The sequence below is a fragment of the Danio rerio genome, chromosome 9 (genome assembly GCF_052040795.2).
Source record: "Danio rerio strain M-AB ecotype USA chromosome 9, GRCz13ab, whole genome shotgun sequence".
In the NCBI taxonomy this organism is placed as follows: domain Eukaryota; kingdom Metazoa; phylum Chordata; class Actinopteri; order Cypriniformes; family Danionidae; genus Danio; species Danio rerio.
The window spans coordinates 33,980,271-34,000,936 of NC_141029.1; the positions used below are offsets into that span (position 1 = coordinate 33,980,271).

A 20,666-nucleotide genomic window follows, 5' to 3' on the forward strand; every position below is an offset into this window, starting at 1 on the left:
CTTAAAAATGCAAACTGATATTACTAATCAAAGATTATTTTTAATATAGTTACAGTTGGATATCTTAATAAAACATCTTTACTTTATACAATATTGTAATGATAAAATTATAGTTAAATTAAGTAAAATCATAATTTTGAACCAAACTTTGTATTTTTTGCCTATTGCCAAATACAGTTGCAAATTAAAGCTTGTTTTGTGGTCCAGGGTCACAAATGTGTTTTAATTAGTAACAACCAGAAAGATCCAGATATTCATTCATTCATTCATTTTCTTTTCGCCTTAGTCCCTTTATTAATCTGGGGTCGCAACAGTGGAATGAACCGCCAACTTATCCAGCATATGTTTTTACGCAGCCAGTTGCCCTTCCAGCTGCAACCCATCTCTAGGAAACATCCATTCACACTCATTCACACTCGTATACTACAATTTATCCTACCTAATTCACCTGTGCCACATGTCTTTAGACTGTAGGGGAAACCGGAGCACCCGGAGGAAACCCACGTGACCCAGCCAACTGACCCAGCTGAGGCTTGAACCAGCGACCTTCTTGCTGTGAGGCAACAGCACTACCTACTGCGCCACATGTCCAGATATCTAAATCTTTATTTTTAACAATATAATTTTAAAAACCAATATGAAATGTTTTGCTTAAATGTTATCAATTGGGCTTTAAAATGAATGTCACTTGCTTGATATTTCTCCTATCTAATGCAAATCACTTACTCCCAGTGCCATATATATCGAAGTTGATATTTAGCCTCACCATATTCGTGTTTCGTAACATCTAGTTTGAGGTGAGGTGTGTTGTTAGCCCAACGTCTAACCCCCAATCTGAAGGACCAGGACATACACACATACACTACGGACAATTTAGCTTACCACAGTCTTTGGACTGTGGGGGAAACCAGAGCACTCGGAGGAAACCGACACGAACACATAGAGAACATGCAAACAGAAATAAACTGACACAGATTTGTCAACTGACCAAGTCTGGACTTAAACCAGCAACCTTCTTGCTGGGAGGCGACAGCGCTACCCACTGCGCCACTGTGTCGCCCCAATGCAAATCACACTATTTAAAATTTCATTTAAAGTCTTGTTTCGGAGCCACATAGGTATAAGTTTATTATACATCTAGTATTAGTTATGAGTTAATCATGATCTAGAAAATTTTAGCTTTTGCCATAGTAAAGACTGTAAATCTGTCCCTAAAAAAAAGCACGATTTCATCTGATATTCAATAAGCCTCTAATACAATGTCTGTTGTTTCAAATAAAAATCTAATATACTGTTTTAGGTCTTTGTTCACACAAACAAAACTAACCTGCCCTTGGAGTCTTTGCATGTTACAATCTTTGATCCCATGGCTTCTAATAAAAGGGTGGCACAGGTCTCATGGTCATTGACCCTGCAGTACAGAGGATTCAGCAAAGTTAAAACAGAGGAAAAGAAGAGCAAAAAGTGAGAGAAATTAAGACATGAGGCTAACAACTGGCGTACACAGCACAATGCAGAGGTGTAAAGGGGTTCCCTTCAAACTGGCAAAAGTCTTTTTGATCGAGTATGACTTCTACACAGCCCTCATGACCTACAAACACACACACGCACACACACACACACACAAAGTTATTCCACAATGCTTCACAAAAGCTACATTCTGATTTCATCATTTCAACTCTAAATGGAGACTGTAAAAACAAACCATAGTAACAGGCATAATGTAAGGGCGTATATCCCTGGTTGTCTCGCAAAGGGGGCAACGGGGGTTCAATACACGCGATACTGAGCAATTCGCTCAACCAAGATGCGTGGCCTCTTGCTGCAGCCAGGTGGATTGCTGTCCGACCCCTGGAGTCCCCCAGCAGCACTGATGCCTCCAGCTCCAGCAGAGACTGAACACATTCCTCCTGTCCACATAAGAGCTGAAAGAGACAAAAAGTGTTTCAAAAAACAGTCATGACAACCACAGAAATATTTAACAGTACACCTTAAAGCGATAGTTCACTCAAAAATTTAAATTTGCTTAACTCATCCTCCACTTGTTCCAAACCTGTGAGTTTTTGGTAACAGTTTACTTTAAGGGGTGTTCATAAGACTAAATGACTGTCTGATTGTGAATGAGAGTGAATGCATGCTTATAACAACTGTTATAAGGTGTCATTCGCTCACTTATGGCATATTAAATGCAAAGATGACAACTTGACATAAACCAATCCATCACAACCTCTCTTTGGTCGTTGTCATTTTTGCCAACTTGACATTACCAAGACAACAAAACCTGTCATAAATCTGTCATAAACATGATTGCCATGAGGCCATAAGAACTGTCATCAATATTTTTAAAACATTAATGACGCTTTTTATGAGACATTTTCAAATCAAATACAGTTTGTTCCACTGAAAACGTGGCGCATGACACATGAAACTCACCCCAAGGTGTAGACCAGTCAGACCGTGATGATCAGCCATGTCCACACTGGCGTCACGCTCCAACAGAAGAGACACAGCGTCCACATGACCCCCCATTACTGCCAGCATTAGAGGGGTCCTGCAAACACACACACACACACAATTAATGCACTCTCAAGTGAAAGAATCTCTTTCTGAACTTTGTTTAGATGTCTGCTTTCAAAAAAAAAAATTTATATATCTTTAGTCACCATGTTTAATGCTTTTGTATTCATTGATAGTGCAGAAATTAGGGAGACGATTTGTATAGTTGTTTCTTTTTTTATTAGCATGTAATGTTAGTACTAGTAGTAACTAAGTACTTAAATTCTTAATCTATAACTCACTGTCCCTGAGAGTCGGCTGTGTCCACCAGATCTGCATTATCAGAGTCTTCCAACAGGAGGCGCACACATGATGTATGACCATTCATGACTGGAAAGAAAAAAAATGTATTTACTATTACTAAGGGAGACATGTTCATTACAAAATTATTAATGGTATTAATTAAGGCTGCTTGATCAACCAATTAATATTTTATGGCAGCACTGAGCTTTTAAAAATCGTAATATTTTATTGTAACAATCAAGTAAAATGCATATTTGCATACAAAAAAAATCTTCAAGTAGCACAAAAGGCATTCTCAGCAAACAATCAATTATTGTTATCAACAAATCCCAGATAATTCCTATTAACAGTAATATAACATTTTTGCAAATATCACTATTACGTTTCACGTATGTTTTGTGGTGTTTTGTTTTCTCTTCTGTTGTGTACTCTGTCCTGTCCTAGGTGCGCAACCATTGATCGAGAAGGCTGACAATCACCATCATGATGCATTCGGCGCACCAATCAGGAGCTAGTCCGCCACGTATAAAAGACGTTCCCTTGCGCCGTTCAGCAGGAGCGATTGGCTCGCCACCAAACTCCTCACTTGTGTCGGCCAGCCTGTTCATTTGTTTATATTATTTTTGTTGCTGTTGTTGTTTAGTTTGTCTCTCATTTAAGTGATTTATTTATTAGATTGTGCAGCACAATTTAGTATTTATTATTGGAAATTCGAATTGGATTATCAGATAAGCTCTTGTTTTGCTTATGGCAAAGTCCCTTTAAGGCAAGTCATTTTTACATGGCGGCCATCTTTGAAACGCCTCTCGGGCAGTATGCTCGGGCATTCTGTCCGACTGGGGAAACATCAAATTCTCCCAAATTGCTTGCAAAGCTTATGACTGAATTTCATATTAGGAATCACCAATAAAATTGAACGACATCTGTCCCGTTAGTTTTATTTCTAAACATTTAAATTACACAAAATCAACAGAAACTCATGTCTGGTCCAAGCCCCTCCCCCAGAGTATTGTCAGTCTATAGCAGGGATCACCAAACTTGTTCCTGGAGGACTGGTGTCCAGTAGATTTAGCTCCAACCCTAATCAAACACACCTGAACAAGCTAATCAAGGTGTTACTTGGTATACCTGAAACACCCAGGCAGGTGTGTTGAGGCAAAATGGAGCTTAACCCTGCAAGGCACCGGACCTCCAGGAACGAAATTGGTTGACCCCTGGTCTATAGCGATCTATGATTGGCTCCTGTTCAAAAAGGCAGGCTTTTTTCACCGTATGGGGATCGTTGATTGCCTCTTGTACCAGTAGGCAGGGCTTTATTCACCATATTGACAGAAACGAGTGACATGTCTTGTGAATTAGTTGTGTATACTTGTGTATAGTCTTTGCTAATAGTGTGTACTTTATGAGAACTCTAGTAATTTTGTGCAGCATAGTTTTTTTGTGCTAGTGTTATTTTATGGAGGAGTTGCCACATTCGTAATTATCTTTTGGAATAGATAAGAAGTTTAGTTAAGCATCGCATACGCGGAAGATTACGGGTTTGTTTCTGCATTTTTCTTTGGTAAGTTTAGTGGATTGGAGTTTAGTTAGATTGTTTTGTTATATATTTATTACTTTGTTTTGGCAACAGTCCTGTTTTTGATTAAATTACAAAAAAAGTACAAATCTAAATTTCTATATTCATTGTTTGATATTCTCAGTTTAATAAATTGATAATTTTTGTTTCACTTATCCATCTTCTCGCTCAACATTTTCTCATTTTCACCCAGCACCATTAGAGACTGAATGTTACATCTCATCCAACATAAATTAAACACGTAACAATCACAAACAATAATGCATTAAAAAAAGTGCAGAATAGTTTCCACCACACCTGCAAGGTGGATGGGCGTACGTCCTCTGACAGTATCTCTGCTTCTCGGGGAAGCCCCGTGGTTCAGAAGTGTGAGAGCACAGTCAGTGTGGCCCCTGAGAGCAGCAAGGGCCAGTGGAGTCCGATCAACTTCATCCCCCTGATCCACCTCACAGTGACCCTCCAAGAGCACTTCTAGAGCCTGCGCGTGCCCGTGATATGCCTAGACACACATACACACATTGAAAGGTGTACAAATTCTAAACGTGTTCTCAAATATTACTCCTATTTAAGCAAGTAATCTGTGGTGATCAAACCTATTAAGCTCTGTTTTTCTGTGAAAAATGTGGCATTAGGTAGTAGATAACAGTGCTCAGCCGTTTCTAAAGGTACTATGATTGATTTTAGCGTGTTTAAAAGAATGATATGACAGTTAAAGTGTAAAAACATTTCTTAATATACAGTTTTAATGCATTTCCATCAAATAAATGTACTCTTAGTTAGAATAAAAGACGTTTTTCAAAAATGTGCTACTACTATGTGTGTGTGTGTGTGTACATTTAAAAGGCTCACTATGTAATTTTGCCATTAGAGGGAACATATTCACAACAAACAAAGGCAAAGTTTGATGATAGTGTAAGTGTGGAATCATAGGTGTTGTCTTAATTACATCTTAAGAGAATCATGCATAAATTATGTTTATGGGTGAGCTAAAGTATTCAAGCAATGGAGTTATGTCACAGTCGACCACTTCTAGTTCTTTCTGTCATGAACATGCTCTGTGCAGTCTGATAAAATGCACAACATTTTAAAGCATCTTTGGCATTTCCCTGCTTTTATAAAACCAAACCGGGAATTGAGGGTGTATGACGTCATTAGAAAGGTCATGACCTTTGTCACTACTTAAAATTGCTTATTTTTCTGGATTTTAACATTATTTGAAATCTTTGGGGTAATGTAAACATGAGTCAGCCAAATGTATATTACTATTCTAGTGGTTTTTGGAAATTTTTTATGAAAAAAAATCATACATGTTGTGCTTTTAAAGATGTAAATTTGGACTCACAGCCAGATGTAAAGGGCTTCTGGTTTGGTTGTTCTCCATGTCATCTTGATGGTTTTCATCTCTGTCCAAAAGCTGAAATCAAATATGATCTGAATTACAGCTATTCTCGTTGGACTCCAGAAAAAACATTTTTGAGTGCGCCTCGCACAGGTAAGTGGACTTGACAAACCACCTGTAGAAGCACTTTTCCCTCTATATGCACCAGACACTTTACCTAAACTACAACTTACAAGGACTCAATAAGGAAAACAAGGTTTACTTGTTTACCACAAATCATGTTACACAAATTCTTTTCAATACCTCATTTGTACAATATGTAGAACAATACTGTTCTGTCTTGTGTAAAAATACTTGTACAGTCTGTCTTAGGTTATGTGTTGTTCACATTTATAAATTACAAACATAGCACTGTGGTCCTGCAAGACATGACAGTTAGTTCCACTGTTTGCCCACACATGTAGCAAAATGACAATAAGCTCAGCTTGACTTGTCTTGAATTAAACTGCCCTACACTTATTTATTTATTTTTTTATTTAGCTTTTATTGCAGTTTCCAAATTTACATACAGATGTATTGTATATAGGGTTTTCCACATTGGGTACACAAAACAATCAAACATCCGAATCCAGAAACTGTAAAAATAAATGAAATTATAAAATACAAAAAAAATGTCCATAAATAAGTAAATAAGGAAGTTACATTAATGCTTTAAGGATAAAAACATCATAAAAACAATCAAAACATTACACTCGTAACTGTTTTGCATATCGTCAAAAAGAAAACAGATTAAACGGATTTGTTGCTTTTCAGTTACAATTATGTACTTTTTTAACCCTTATTGTGGCACCCAGTCTAGCCTTTTCTTTATTTTTATTACGTAAACTATATACATATGAAACTGTGAGGATGGTGCTTTTGGGATGTTAAATGTAAATTTTTATTTATTAGTTTATTTTTTAAATGGGTATTGTTCTTCTCGCTGTCTTTATTTAATATTTTCTCTCATTGCAAAAAATAATAAACAAAATTAAACAAAATAACATTCACATCTTTCAGACTTCATTCTATAGTAAATCTGGTCTTAATGGAAGAATACATTCTACATGTTTTCTCAATGTCTCATTAAACTTCTCAGACTGTAAACGACAGTTCATTATTAGCCTCTCCATCTAATAGATTTAATAAATTATGTCAAAACAGTCACTAATTTGAGGTATTTAGAGCTGTAACCATTTTGTGTTTATGGCTTTTTTACAGGCTATCAGCAAAATTTTCAGCAGTTATTTTGTCAAATTCTTCTTCTAACATAGGATTTTTTAGGCCTAAGTATAGCGTTGAGAAGGAAAAAAAAATCGATCGGGATATGGAATATATTATCTAAACATTTATTAATTTCTTGCCAAAATGCCTAAATTTTTAAACATTTCCAGAATAAAAGAACACTTATTTTTGAATAATAAACATATTCACTTCACCAGCAGGTGTCGCACAATAGGTTGAAGACTTCTGTCATGAGTTACTCATCATCTACTCATGCAAACCTGTTTGAGTTTCCTTGATCTGTTGACCAAAACATGATACTTGAGATGGATAAAGAATGTCAGAAACATAGTACTTCCATAGGAATTATTTTTTTACTACGATGTTAATGGTTCAAAGTTTTTCAGTATAACTTATTTTGTGTTCAACAGGAAAAAGAAACACTTGTATGGTTTGAGCCTGAGTACATTTTCATTTTTTGGTAAACAATCGTTTTAATATATACAGATGAAGTCAGAATTATTAGCCACCTGAATTATTAGCCCCCCTGTTTATTTTATCCCCAATTTCTGTTTGACAGAGAAGATTGTTTCAACACATTTCTAAGGATAATAGTTTTAATAACTTATCTGTAATCACTGATTTCTTTTATCTTTGCCATGATGACAATAAATAATATCTTACTAGATATTTTTCAAGACATTTCTATACAGCTTAAAGTGACTTTTAAAGGCTTAACTAGGTAAATTAGGTTAACTAGACAGGTTAGGGTAATTAGGCAAGTTATTGTATAACGATAGTTTGTTCTGCAGACTATCGAAAAAAAATATAGCCTAAAGAGGCTCATAATTTTAACCTTAAAATGTTTTTTTTTAATTAAAAACTGCCAAAATAAAACAAATAAAACTTTTAAGAAAGACAAATAAGAAGACAAATAAGAAGACAAATAAGAAAAAATATTATCAGACATACTGTGAACATGTCCTTACTCTGTTAAACATCATATGGTAAATATTTAAAAAAGAAACAAATTTCTAGAGGGGGGCTAATAATTCTGACTTCAAATGTATATCATTTTAGAACCCAAGAAGGAAACCAAACATTGGACAAAACCCATTTGCATGTTAGGTCACATATTTAAATGTAATGTTGTAGTGACCGTTGATAACAGAGGAAGTGCCCTGAAGCTCACACAGGACATAATTGTATTCTCACCAGTTTTAAGCAATGTCTGTGGCCGTACGCTGCAGCATAGTGAACCGCACTGTAGCCTTGTTTATCTTTAAGCGATGGGCCAGCGCCATGCTGCAACAGGAACTCCAGACACCTGCAAACACACGCATAGAAATAAATAACATTTATATAAACACATACTTACTTAAAAAGAAAAACAAAACTGTTGCATTGAAGTATAAGACACATGTTACATTTCCATACAGAAATGTAAAAACAGATTACATTTAACTGCTTTAATCAAGAACAACATAATTAAAAATATATATTTCTAAACAAATAGAATATTTAAACAAAGTACTCAAACAGAAGTGTTTTCTTTTCATTTAACTTTTTTGTGCATGTCAATCAATCTCTTTTCAAAAGGACAATAAAATGCTTTATTTTGCATGTTAGAAAATGGGGATGTCATGTTGTAAAAGAATAAAATAAAACATATATATGAGCAATATCACACGAGTAGCAGTGCAATACGGCTATGAATTGACACTGGTGGGAGGCCTGCGCAGTGATAATATACAGCCATATCGCAGAAATTATGATACACCGGTGTTTTGGAATATGGAAAAACTGTCGTTATGCTGTTTTCATCTGTCTTTATATTATTTGTTTCTATTTTATTTATGCTTTAATTCCAGTTTATGTAAAGCACTTTAAATTACAACTGTGTATAAAATGTGCTATTTAAATAAACTTGCCTTGCCTTATACAGCATTTTGACAGCATGATCGTGTATATCAAAAAGAAAAATGAAACATTTTTTTAGACAAGAGTCTAAAAACCATTCTGTATGAGGAACTACTTTCTTCTGCCATTCATTCACATCTGCAGCTGACGTCAGAACAGCAGAAGCCATTACTAATTCACCACCGTCACTTTAGAGCTAGTGTTTGAATGATTCTCTAGCGTAATGTCTAAACTGATGACGAAACAGGTGATGACAAAACATATTTGTCAAACTGTAGTGAGTTTATTGATCTGCTGTCACTATATGTGGGCAGAGTAATACACAAGAGTGAAGAGGCTGTAAGAGTTCTGATATTGCAGAATACCGCAGGCTATCATATTCGAGAACCAGACTGTATATATAATATATACTGTAGTCCTGTGGTCAGGTATTTATTTATTGTTGGCGTTGTCAAGTACTTGCTCCCATGCTGAAAAAAAACAGCTTAAACCAGCTTAAGCTGGTTGGCTCATTTAAGCTGGTTAACAAGCCTGGTTTTAGAGGGGTTTTGGCCACTTCCAGGCTGGTTTCCAGTCATTTCTAGCCTGGTCTTAGCTGGTCAGGCTGGAAAATGACCAGCTAAAACCAGCTTAACCAGCCTGGCTTAAACTGGACACAGCTGGTTTTGGCTGGGAGCTCCCAGCCTGGCTAAGCTGATCAAGCAGGCTGTAAATGGCTGGAAACCAACCTGGAAATGGCCAAAACCCCTCTAAAACCAGCCTGGTTGACCAGCTAAAACCAGCCAACCAGCCTAGGCTGGTTTAAGCTGTTTTTTTCAGCAGGGAAATAACATAGACTGAACATGTAATATACACACGCATATATAAACATATAGATTATGTGCAATAATACATTGAAATAACAGAAAACAATGCATATAAAGAGAGGGAAGAGAAGGAAAATACATTTAGTTTGTCCCAGACATGAAAATGATGAGGTTAAAGACGCACACAGACATAAGCATCCAGTGTTTTGGCATCAGAACAGCACACACGTAAACAGTAGGAGTGAACGGTGGGACATGTGGACACAGAGGGGGGACAGAGAGATGAGGCTGAGCAGATGTGGACCGTTCCAGGGAACTCACAGAGCGGCCTCCTTCTCCCTCTCAGCTTGAACTCCGTCACTCTCCGGCTCCAGGACCACACGCCGCCTTCAGAGAGAATCACACACAGACACTTCTCACTCAATAATTAATCAAGTCACTCATTTGAAGAAAAAAAAAGGCTGTGAATAATATGAATGGCTACACACACACACTGGAAAGTTTTAAGAGTGACCATTTAAATGAGAGCAAACCCTCCTAAATTAATGTTCAGCCTTGCGTTTTGTTGATACTTGGAAGGTTGCCATGTCCACCTAATATAAGCGTGTGAATTTGTTGTTTAGGCTTGGCTCATAAATTGAATTATTAGAATGAACTTATCCAGCTAGAAATTGCTTTATTATTATTATTATTATTTGTGATAAGTGAATGTTGATTTATTATGATTTTGTTCTTGTTTGTTACGTTTTTACAAAGATGAGAACATGAATAAACTAATTATATTGTAACTGTGGTACCATGTCAGAAAGGTTATGTCATAACTGTCATGGGTCTGGCTGCACGGTGGCGCAGTGGGTAGCACGTTTGCCTCACAGCCGTTTCTGTGTGGAGTTTGCATGTTCTCCCCGTGTTTGCATGTTCTCCTCATGTTCGCATGGGTTTCCTCCAGGTGCTTTGGTTTCCCCCACAAGTCCAAAAATATGTGCTATAGGTGAATGCTATAGGTGAATTGGGTAAATTGTCTGTAGTGTATGAATGTGTATGGATGTTTCTCAGTGATGAGTTGCTGCCTAAAACATTTGCTTGTTAAGTGTTGGCGGTTTATTCCGCTGTGGCGACCCCAGATTATTAAAGGGACTAAGCCGAAAAGAAAATGAATGAATGAATGTCATGGGTCAATGCTAGATGTTGTGTCTGTGTTGTCCTTGTTCAACGTGTCTGTTTATGTTGTGTCTGAGCACATGGCTCAACCTGTGTTTGTGTTCACCATGTGCTCCTCTGTTCCTCCCTCATTGTTTCCAACTGCCACACCCCATTATTCAGCCCTCATCTAGTACTCGTAAGTCTCAATGTTTACACCTGGTCCTCATGTTCTTTCCTCCTTTTATATTGTGCTCTCTTCCCTCATGTCTTTGTCAGTTTATTGTTGCATCTTGTATTTCATGTTACTTATTGTTGCTTGTGACTTGACCGTGCGTGTTTCTCTCTATGCTGCTATTGGTTAGTTTGAGTTGTCTTTGTCTAATGTTTGTTTATGTTTGTGGTTTTTCAGTAGGCCTTCGGTGTCATCCCAGTCTAGTTCACCTTTTTAAAATTTTCTTAAGTTATTCTATTTATCTTTATTTTATTAGTAGTTTTAAGTGTTTAGTTCCTTTTTACTGGATATATTTCCCGTTTTATTTCAGTAAGTTGAATACAATTTAATTTCTCTTTGGTTTTATTTTTAACAGCTTTAGTTTTCCATTTGTTTTATTATTTTGTTTCTTAGTTTAGTTGCCCTGTCTTTGTGGCTGTTTCTAAATTCCAAGAATGCTGAGAACAGACTTGCGTTCTTGCCAAGTTACTTTGGAAGAACGAACTCAGAAGGCCACGAGAACAGAGAACACGTCCTCTGAGAAATGAGATGCTGCGTTCTTCCGTGCTTCTTCCTGTTGGTCATGTGACCTTCACACGTTTTTAATGGGAAATTTAAATACTAAAGCATTCATACAATGACTTATTGTTTTTCCCCTTTTCAAAATATATACTATGCATAAATACCTTACAAATATACTTTACACAATACAAATAAAACAGATTTAAATACAAATTTCAGCAAATAAACACCCTTAATGCGCTTATGCCTCTATTCAAATTTTCATGGTAATGTTTACTTTCATCATTTCATTTGCGGAAACTTCTGAGATAAGTTAGATCTCTGAACTTTAATACTAAATCTATATAGAATGCTGCACTTCCCACCCCCTTTATTCAGCCGCAAGGACTTCTGGGACTTTGCGAGCAAGTTTTCTGCTCAAGTCTGCATCGATGTGTCCTCGATTACAAAAACACATCTGGGAACTTTCACACGTCCTCCATACTTGTGGTCCTGAGTTTTTGGAACTAAACTTGACGTTGACATTACACGAGAACATGAGGATGCATGGTCGCTGAAGAACACATATTGCAAAACAGCCTGTGTCTGTGTTTGTCTCGTCTCTCTCTGTCTTTGTCCAGCCCTGCCCACAGTGAGACCACAACTCTCCAGAATCACTGATCAGCAGTGTCTCATCCAAGGCCTTCACCACCTCCTGCCTGGCCTGAGCATCCCGGCTCAGTCTGCTGTTCTCCTAGCATTTTGTGGCCGCTGATTACTTCAACAGGACTCTCCAACACAACTTCCTTTGTCTGTCTGCTCCATTCAGGACTCAGCAGCACTACCCTGTCCATTACACCATTGAACTGTGCTTCACTTAACCCCTTTTTCACATATTATTGTCAATAAACACTCCCTGCACTCATTCTGCATTTGGGTCCTCCTTCCTCTAACTGTGACAATAAAATTCTTCATCGGTTATTATTTTATATAAATATATATATATATATATATATATATATATATATATATATATATATATATATATATATATATATATATATATATATATATATATATATATATATATATATATATAATTAATATCACAAAATGTGTCTATTTAATAATCACACACATCATAACTAACTCACACACATAAATGAATGAATGACACTATAGTATGACACATCTCTTTACTTATTCACAAAATTCCTTGTAAATTATAGCAGCTAATTAAATTAGACAAAATTAAAGGTGTTTCCGTATGTCGTATCAACTTGACGTCAACCCCCGTCTCTGCACATAAACTACCCCAATGACAAGAGACTTAAAAATAGCCCGTGGTTGCCATGGTAACAGATATATGTGTTACTGTAGCTGCTAGCAGTCTCTGGAGAAGAGGACTGGTGCTGCACTCCATTTCACCTGATGCCTGTGTCGAACCCACTTCATTGGGTTAAAAATGCACCTAGAACTGTAAGTTACATTTAGTTTGGCCAAAGTGTGGTCTATTTGTGTGCTGTAAAATATTCAGCTAGAGGGTGTTTTACCCTTAGTCAATAAATAAATTAAAATAAAATAAAATAAAATAAAATCCTGTGAAATTTAAATTAAGATTTTAAGATTTAACAATCAGTATGTTCATTTTAAGAATGTCTATAAGCTAATGTGCTCCAAAACAATGACAAAATTTCCGTTAATGAGCTATAAACCTTCCATGAACACCCAAAGCTGGCAGTTTGTCACTTCCGCCTAAATGGATCAACAATTTTTTTTCATGTCACATCATACTTCAGTTTATTATCAAATCTTAACCAATCAAATGCTCTCTAGTATCTGACATGCCCCGCCCCCCTAAGGCTTCTCATTTGCTTTTTATTTAATGCACTTGAGCTCAACCACTCTTACTGGTAGAGCTGTGAGGAAAATACTACTGACTGTTTTTTTAAAGGGGAGGAGTTACTCCAGGTCCCGCCCTGCCTTCATGTTTCTGTTGAGATTAGGTCAAATTTTGAATGAAAACTGCACATTTCAAAGCACTTCACAGCACCTTTAACTCCACCATCCCATTGCTTCAAATACAAACTAGCATTAAAAATCAACAACACAGTGCGTGCTGCAAAATCTGTCAGCAGAAAGTGCTTAACACAAACCAACATTTTTGATAACTGATCAAAAGTGCACACAAACACACGAATGTGAATATTTTTGTAACATTAATTATGCCCATGCGATATCCAAAAAAGGTTGGAGGGCATTAAAGATGTAATCAAATTTTTTTATGAACCACTATGAAAACCTTGCTCATAGACATTAGATGAGGCTACATCTTTTTAGAGCACATATGTTGAGTTTGTACAGCATCATCAAAAACAATCCAATAACCAAACGGAAAAAAATTAAAGGCAGTGGATTGGACAGTGCACATACTCTAAAGTAAGCATATTAAAACCAAGTAGGCTTTTCTTTTTCAACCTTTAAAGTCTGCATAAACCGGAAGCTGTTTTATTGTGTCACAGTTCCTAGAGAAACAAAATATAACATGACAAAACAGTGGGCGTGGCTTGTATTTTATACTGCAAGCTAATTGCATGTAAAAAAAAAACAGGCATGTCATTCATAAAGATCGGGAAAAGGGATTCAAGAGAGTTGTTACAAGCTAAACGCCCGTTCACACCAGGACGATTTTTGCTCGCGTTTCCCGACGACGTTTAACACCTCATGACTACATAAAGAGCGCCAATGTGATCGTGCAAACCAATGCGCAAAATGGCAGGCGTAAGTGTCATTTTTTAAAGAAACGCCTCAAGCTAGTTTTTTTTTTTTTTTTTGCTTTTGTTTTGACTCGCCACATCAAAACCTTCTCCACCAATCAACTTGCCACTTTTGTTCACATGCATAGAGCTGCTGAAGTTACAATAAACAGCACTTAAAGGCGCTCAAGCGCAAAACGGTCAATGCGAGCGCACATTGAAAAACGAGGAGCTGCTTATTGCTCTAGGGAACAATAATCATTTCTTCATCGCTACAACTGGAGCTGCTACTTGAACCATCCATGCTTGCTGGAATCGCCAGTAATTTTAATAACAAGCTTGTGAACTTTCTGTATTCTTCCTCAATGTTACAAGCGGTTGTCAGAAGCTTAAAGTTGTGTAGCACCATCTAACGTCAAGGAGTGATTTTGCTTACTCTTCTGCTCGACATCAGTGAAAATTACTTGGGTTTGAAAGTGAAAAACGCCTCGAAAAACGCTGACGATAAACGCAAATGAAAAGTGTCCCAGTGTGTACAAGCCTTAACAGACAGTTGGAGTGGAGTTGGTGTGGTTAAGTATGGTAACCAAGCCAAATACCTCAGACAGACATAATCTGAAAATCTAACTAAAAACAAACAGGAAGTGCATTTTTAGATTTAATTTTTAGATTATAAAGGCAAAACATTGGCTGCGTCTGAAACCACATGTTTCTATACTATACAGTAAGCTAAAATCAGTGCGTGAGCCAAGTAGTACATTCGAATTCATAGAATTCAAAAATCAGATTGCGAGAAGTACCTGAATGACTTACTCGTTCCGGCGAGATTCTGAAGTGCGCATCCCATGCATGCTGCGCTATCCCATGATGCTCTGCGAGAGAATTTATGAATGGGAATGAAGCGACGCAACTAACGCATGGCGGATGTAGTATGCCCGAATTTCATTCATACTTCTCACAATTAAACTGTATGGAATGTACTTTTCTAACGGCCGAGTAGTACATGTAAATTCAAATGCAGTACCTACTGAGTAGTAGGCGGTTTTTGAACGCAGCCATTTTTTTCTAAAATAAAAATAAAATCAGTATGGTTAGTTTTGATTTCATGTGTACTTTAAATCCGTCATAATATTTAGTCTAAAAAGCTTAAAGCGCAATATTTTTTTTATATGTATCTTTATTTTTACCAATTATGAGAGTAATCCTTGTTTAATGATGCACGTACCTTCTGTCCAGGTCGGAAGCAGCAGCGTAGTGAACAGCAGTGCGCCCCCACTGGTCAGTGGCGTTAATGCAGGTACCGCAGGACACCAAAGTCTCCAGGCACTGAAAGTGACGACTAGCTGCCGCATAATGAAGAGGGGTCCTGTCGACATCCATAACAAAAGACAGGAAATAATATGACAAATATAAGCATGATAGAACAAACTACTACAGAAGGGATGATTTCATTTAATGTATGCAGTAATAAGTGCTGATCGGTGGTTCTATAAACAGCTGTGAAAACATCTGAAAAAAGCTGCCATTTGCATTACATTTCATAGCACTGACCAAGAATAGCACAAAACTGCACACAATTGCACAGATATGTATACTGTCTGTGATGAACTGGACAACTCAGCAATTAGTTGGATAAATGCCTTGACATAAATGTTTACCAGGAACTCAAGAACTCACCTTCCATGTTTGTCCCTGCGGTTATGATCGGCTCCACTGCTGAGCAATAGCTTCACACATTCCACATTTCTAGAGACAGAGAGAGAGAGAGAGAGAGAGAGTGAGATTAGCTTGGACTTCAGGCCTTGACCTGATATGTGGGCACACAGCAGGTCTCACAAAGGGTTAGTCATTAGTTTAATCACTTCTAAATTTTCCTACCAGTTTCGCATAATATTGCAGTATCAAAAAGTCAGATCAGAAACAGAGAGATCAAATGCACAAGACAGTGAAACTGCAAATGCAAATAGTAAAACTGCTATCCTCTACATCTCAGCTAAAGGAAAGGAAGTGCCTTTTTACAGTTAAATTGCCCAATCATTTTAATTAAAGGTTTAATCATTTTGTTGCTCTACAATGCATATGCACACTTGAAATATCCTATTCATGCACTAGTTATTTCGGCTATTTAAAAGAAATGTATTATATATGATTTCTCTGATTAGATTTGAGAATTGTTTTTGCTTTAGCAATTTTGAAAGATGTTTTTGAAACACAAACTTGGTCATCATCACCACAACCATAGATGTGTATATACAGATGTCACATTTGACAACCTGTTGACAAATCTGTCATCTTCCAATGATCAAAATATAAATTACTAGGGAGAGCCAGATCTGAGCCCATGATTGGACATCGGGTTTGTTCACATGGCTTTCAACTCGATCGAAATAGGACGTTACCTCCCAATTAAAACTCAAATATATATGTATATATGTATATGTTCTCATTATTTTTTAACACATCTTTAATTATGCGGTGACACAGAGTTTGATCTCTTTTTTGAGCTTGATGCAGAAAGTGCGAGTATGCCTGTGATCTGATGGTATTATTATAAAGTTGATGGCGGCAACATTCCCATAGCAAACTGTGAGATATGTAAACTTGCGATTGCCTGTAGGGTTTTTTAAGTTGAGGTGCTATTTGTTTTTATATTTTTTATATTAACTGTTGCACTAAAGTCCAAAAGTGAAGAAATTATTTAGTTTATTGCTTGATTATCCAAGCTACCTTACAGAAGTGCTCTGTTTATTAACAGAGTTGTTGAATGTTAAATTAAGGTGAAGTAAATAAAAAATAAGGAACACCCTGGATCTGTTTCTTTTTTCTTTATTTCTTTCAAGTGTTCACACTTAGTTGATGATTGATAATAAAAGCTTGTTTGGCATGCTGTCCCAGGAGAGAGGCCCGAGCTTATGAGATCCTCGAGCCCTGGGCTTCCCTCTCGCCCTGCAAACGGGAGGGAGTTTGAGCTCAGGTAGATCTCGATGAACTCCCCCCGGCTTATTTCTAACTAAATTACGGATATGGATGACTGAGGAGAGGTGTACTTACTAAGAGCTTGGCTACGGTATAAATTTTGTGTGTTCAATTTACTTAGGTTGAGTGTTTTTGGACTGTGGTAGGCAACCGGAAAGCCTAGGGGAAACCCATGCAAGCATGGGGAGAAAGAGCAAACTCCATACAGAAATGTCATCTGGTTTAGTAGGGACTTTAACCATAGACATTCTTGCTGTGAGGCAACAGAGCTAATCACTGGGCCGCGGTGTCGCCCAACTGGAATGAAGGGGGAGTGGGAGGGGGGTTTCTTCCAGGTGAAGATAATAAGATAAGAAAAACTCTGGTTATTTATAGTGAGCTAGGAATCATCTGATTGCACAATCAATCGCGAGCTGATGCGGGAACAGCTGAGAACAATCATGGCCATGTGATCCTCTCGAAATAAGTTTATAAATAAACCTAACTTATGTACTCTAGAAGTATCGGATCGGGTTTCGGTAGATACTCAAAATCAACTGAGTCAGACTCTAGGGCCAAAAAACAGATCTTGACATTCCTATAAATTACCCACAGCCACAATGAAAAAACAAAAAGTTTTATAACTCTAGTTATAAAAACATATATTTAAATTGAGTAATCAAGTGTTCACAGACCAGCTTTAGTTGTTCTAATATAGCACACATCTTATATACAATCCCATCTGACTCTGCAGCTCAACAAGTAAAAATCAGATCTGCAGATTGACAGACTCACCCTCCTGCGGCTGCAGCGTGCAGACATGTCCTCCCCAGGTCATCAGGCGTATCGATTTGGAAGCCTGCAGACAGGACCGAGTCATTACTGAGAGGGCACATTATGCTATACCTCCGTCCTGTAGAGGAATGGAAGGATGAGGAGGAAGGATACAGTGCACAGAAGAGGAAAGTGTCCCCACAACCAGACGCAGACAGCCACAGTGTCAGACCGCAGTAGGGGGAAAGTGTGAAATGGAGGAAAAAGAAGTCCAAGAAAGAGACGGTGTGAGAGAAAGAGAGACACAGAGAGAGAAAGGATGTTAGTGCAGGAAAAACAAAGACAGTGCACACAGGAAAGACAAGACAAACACCCATCACTTACAGAGGTGAGAACAAAAATGTGTGCAACTAAGCAGAACAACTTAAAAAGAACAGATCTACAGTCTATGATTTCATACAGCAGCAAACCCACAATCAAGAGTCAGAGTTAAAATAGCAGATAAGGGCATGCCAGACCTAAACAGGGAACGTCGAAGGCTAAATGCTCAAGCAAATATGCTGGTGAGAAAGTTTTATTTGTGTTAAGAGCAGGTTACGGTAAAACTCTTTAGAACTTGCAGTTCTTTATACACAGTTCCTCTGTGGTATAATTTAAAAAAAAAAAAAGAGTCTCCATAAAGCTGCAAGTTACATACAATGATTGTATGAAGATTCTTCTTAAAACAAATGGTGTTGTACAAGTGAGCTATTCTGTAAGGTAAGAGTTCGATCATTTTTTGCTTTGATGAGATATTTGATCTATAAGTTTATCTGTCACTTGGAGAAATCTCAGAATGCCATTTATTGTTGTTGATAAATGCTTACTGAGGAGCATTATCAGTGACCTTTGATGAAATTGTAGCATAACTGTCTTTTTTAATGTATATTGTGTGGTTTGAATTGTTTTGTCTGTCCTTTGTACTATATATATATATATATATATATATATATATATATATATATATATATATATATATATATATATATATATATATACATACATACATATATATATATATATATACATACATATACATATATATATATATATATATATATATATATATATATATATATATATATATATATATATATATATATATATACATACATACATACATACATACATACATACATACATACATACATACATACATACATACATACACACATATATATATAAACTAAACTAAAATTCAACCTTTGGGGTCAGAATTTTTTTAAATTTAATTAGAATTAAGTGCTATTGTATTTTATGTGCTTTTTATGTTTATTTGTTTATTTAATTACAACTTAACTTATTATCTGTATTATAGTTTTCATGAAAGGATCAGAATTCAAATGATATGAATGATGTACTCAATATAAATGTCTCATATTTTTTTGCATCAAAAACATTCAATAAAAATATATTTGGAAAAAAATTAAGTGCCTCATTTAGCAAGAATAACTAATTTTATTGAGTGGATTGCTTCATTATTATTGTTTTTATAAATGATTATGGAAATCGCAGAGAGAACGAACATTTGCTGATCCCATTCCTTTTCAGAGCAATATTCAAATATTTTATGTGTGGCCTCATGCGCATTTATGCCAAAAATCTAGGTTTACAGTGATAAATCAAGGTAGTCCAATGGCAGTTTCTGATTTGGTGGTGTAGTCTGTACCTGAAGAGAGGAGTTTCCGGCAGCAGTCAGCATGAGCATTCAGAGCTGCCAAATGCAAAGGGAACATGCCGTGTACGCCTCTTCTGCAAGGAGAACAGTATATCAGAGACGTGCAGTGATTATTTAACAAGATTTTAAATCAAAATCCAAAGGTAGACTCAAACCTTGTGCAGTCGGCTCCACTCGTTATTAGAGTGTTAATCAAAAGTTCATGACCATATCGAGCAGCAACGTGCAGTGGAGTGTTTCCATCCTTATCAACACAATCAATCTCTCCTCCTGCATAAAAATCATTGCAAATTAACATCAGAATCTAAATGTGAATGCAACTATCCCCATACAGAAATCTGATACTTAGAAAAGCATGCAAAATACATATGACATTTATATTCAGTTTATATTTGAATTTGACATATAAACTATATGTATTATATGTCATATGCAACATATATTTCGAAATACTGCAAAAATAGGTGCTTGCATATATGTATTTTTCCCTGCCATTGAAATGACAAATGTATGTGTGTATATATGCAGCCGTATGAATATATGTATATGAAAATGTAGCCTAAAAATATACAGTGCTCAGCATAAATGAGTACACCCTATTTGGAAATGAATATTTTTATCCATTTCTCAGAGAATATTGGTGATATATTTTGGTGCATTTGACTAAAACAGATTAAGCAAATAGATATATTTATTAAAATATTTTAATCAGCCAACATCTTTAGAAAAAGGAAAACAATACATTTACATTTATGCAAAATATTACACAAAACATTAACAAATTTTAAAAAATTTATATATTTTAGTGTTTTTCTTGATTTTTGCTGCTTTTAAAAAATATTTAATATTTTCCCTTAACAAACAAATTTGGGCAACTAATTTTTTTACCATAAGTTACATAAGCAT

General features: G+C 36.4%; 1 protein-coding gene across 11 annotated transcripts in view; it reads right to left on the reverse strand.

Annotated features, from left to right (window-relative positions):
* The window catches only part of ankrd44 (ankyrin repeat domain 44), a 52,601-nt gene that overhangs the window by 8,782 nt on the left and 23,153 nt on the right, over window positions 1-20,666 (reverse strand). For 3 of the 11 annotated variants that reach the window (XR_015499640.1, XM_087268094.1, XM_087268090.1), the window contains exons 10-23: window positions 19,916-20,030; window positions 19,752-19,834; window positions 18,065-18,128; window positions 15,992-16,060; window positions 15,540-15,680; window positions 10,025-10,090; window positions 8,193-8,304; window positions 5,718-5,789; window positions 4,673-4,874; window positions 2,799-2,886; window positions 2,434-2,551; window positions 1,706-1,925; window positions 1,504-1,591; window positions 1,328-1,411 (exon numbers count right to left, since the gene is read on the reverse strand). Coding sequence is in view for 9 of the 11 variants with exons in the window: in XM_087268094.1 (XP_087124220.1) it covers window positions 1,328-1,411; window positions 1,504-1,591; window positions 1,706-1,925; window positions 2,434-2,551; window positions 2,799-2,886; window positions 4,673-4,874; window positions 5,718-5,789; window positions 8,193-8,304; window positions 10,025-10,090; window positions 15,540-15,680; window positions 15,992-16,060; window positions 18,065-18,128; window positions 19,752-19,834; window positions 19,916-20,030 (1,522 nt within the window). In the remaining 2 variants the exon portion in view is untranslated. Of the gene's footprint in view, window positions 1-1,327; window positions 1,412-1,503; window positions 1,592-1,705; window positions 1,926-2,433; window positions 2,552-2,798; window positions 2,887-4,672; window positions 4,875-5,717; window positions 5,790-8,192; window positions 8,305-9,887; window positions 10,091-15,539; window positions 15,681-15,991; window positions 16,061-18,064; window positions 18,183-19,751; window positions 19,835-19,915; window positions 20,031-20,666 lie in introns of all 11 variants that reach the window. The other 8 variants (XR_015499639.1, XM_087268093.1, XM_087268089.1 and 5 more) reach the window with 5 other exon arrangements.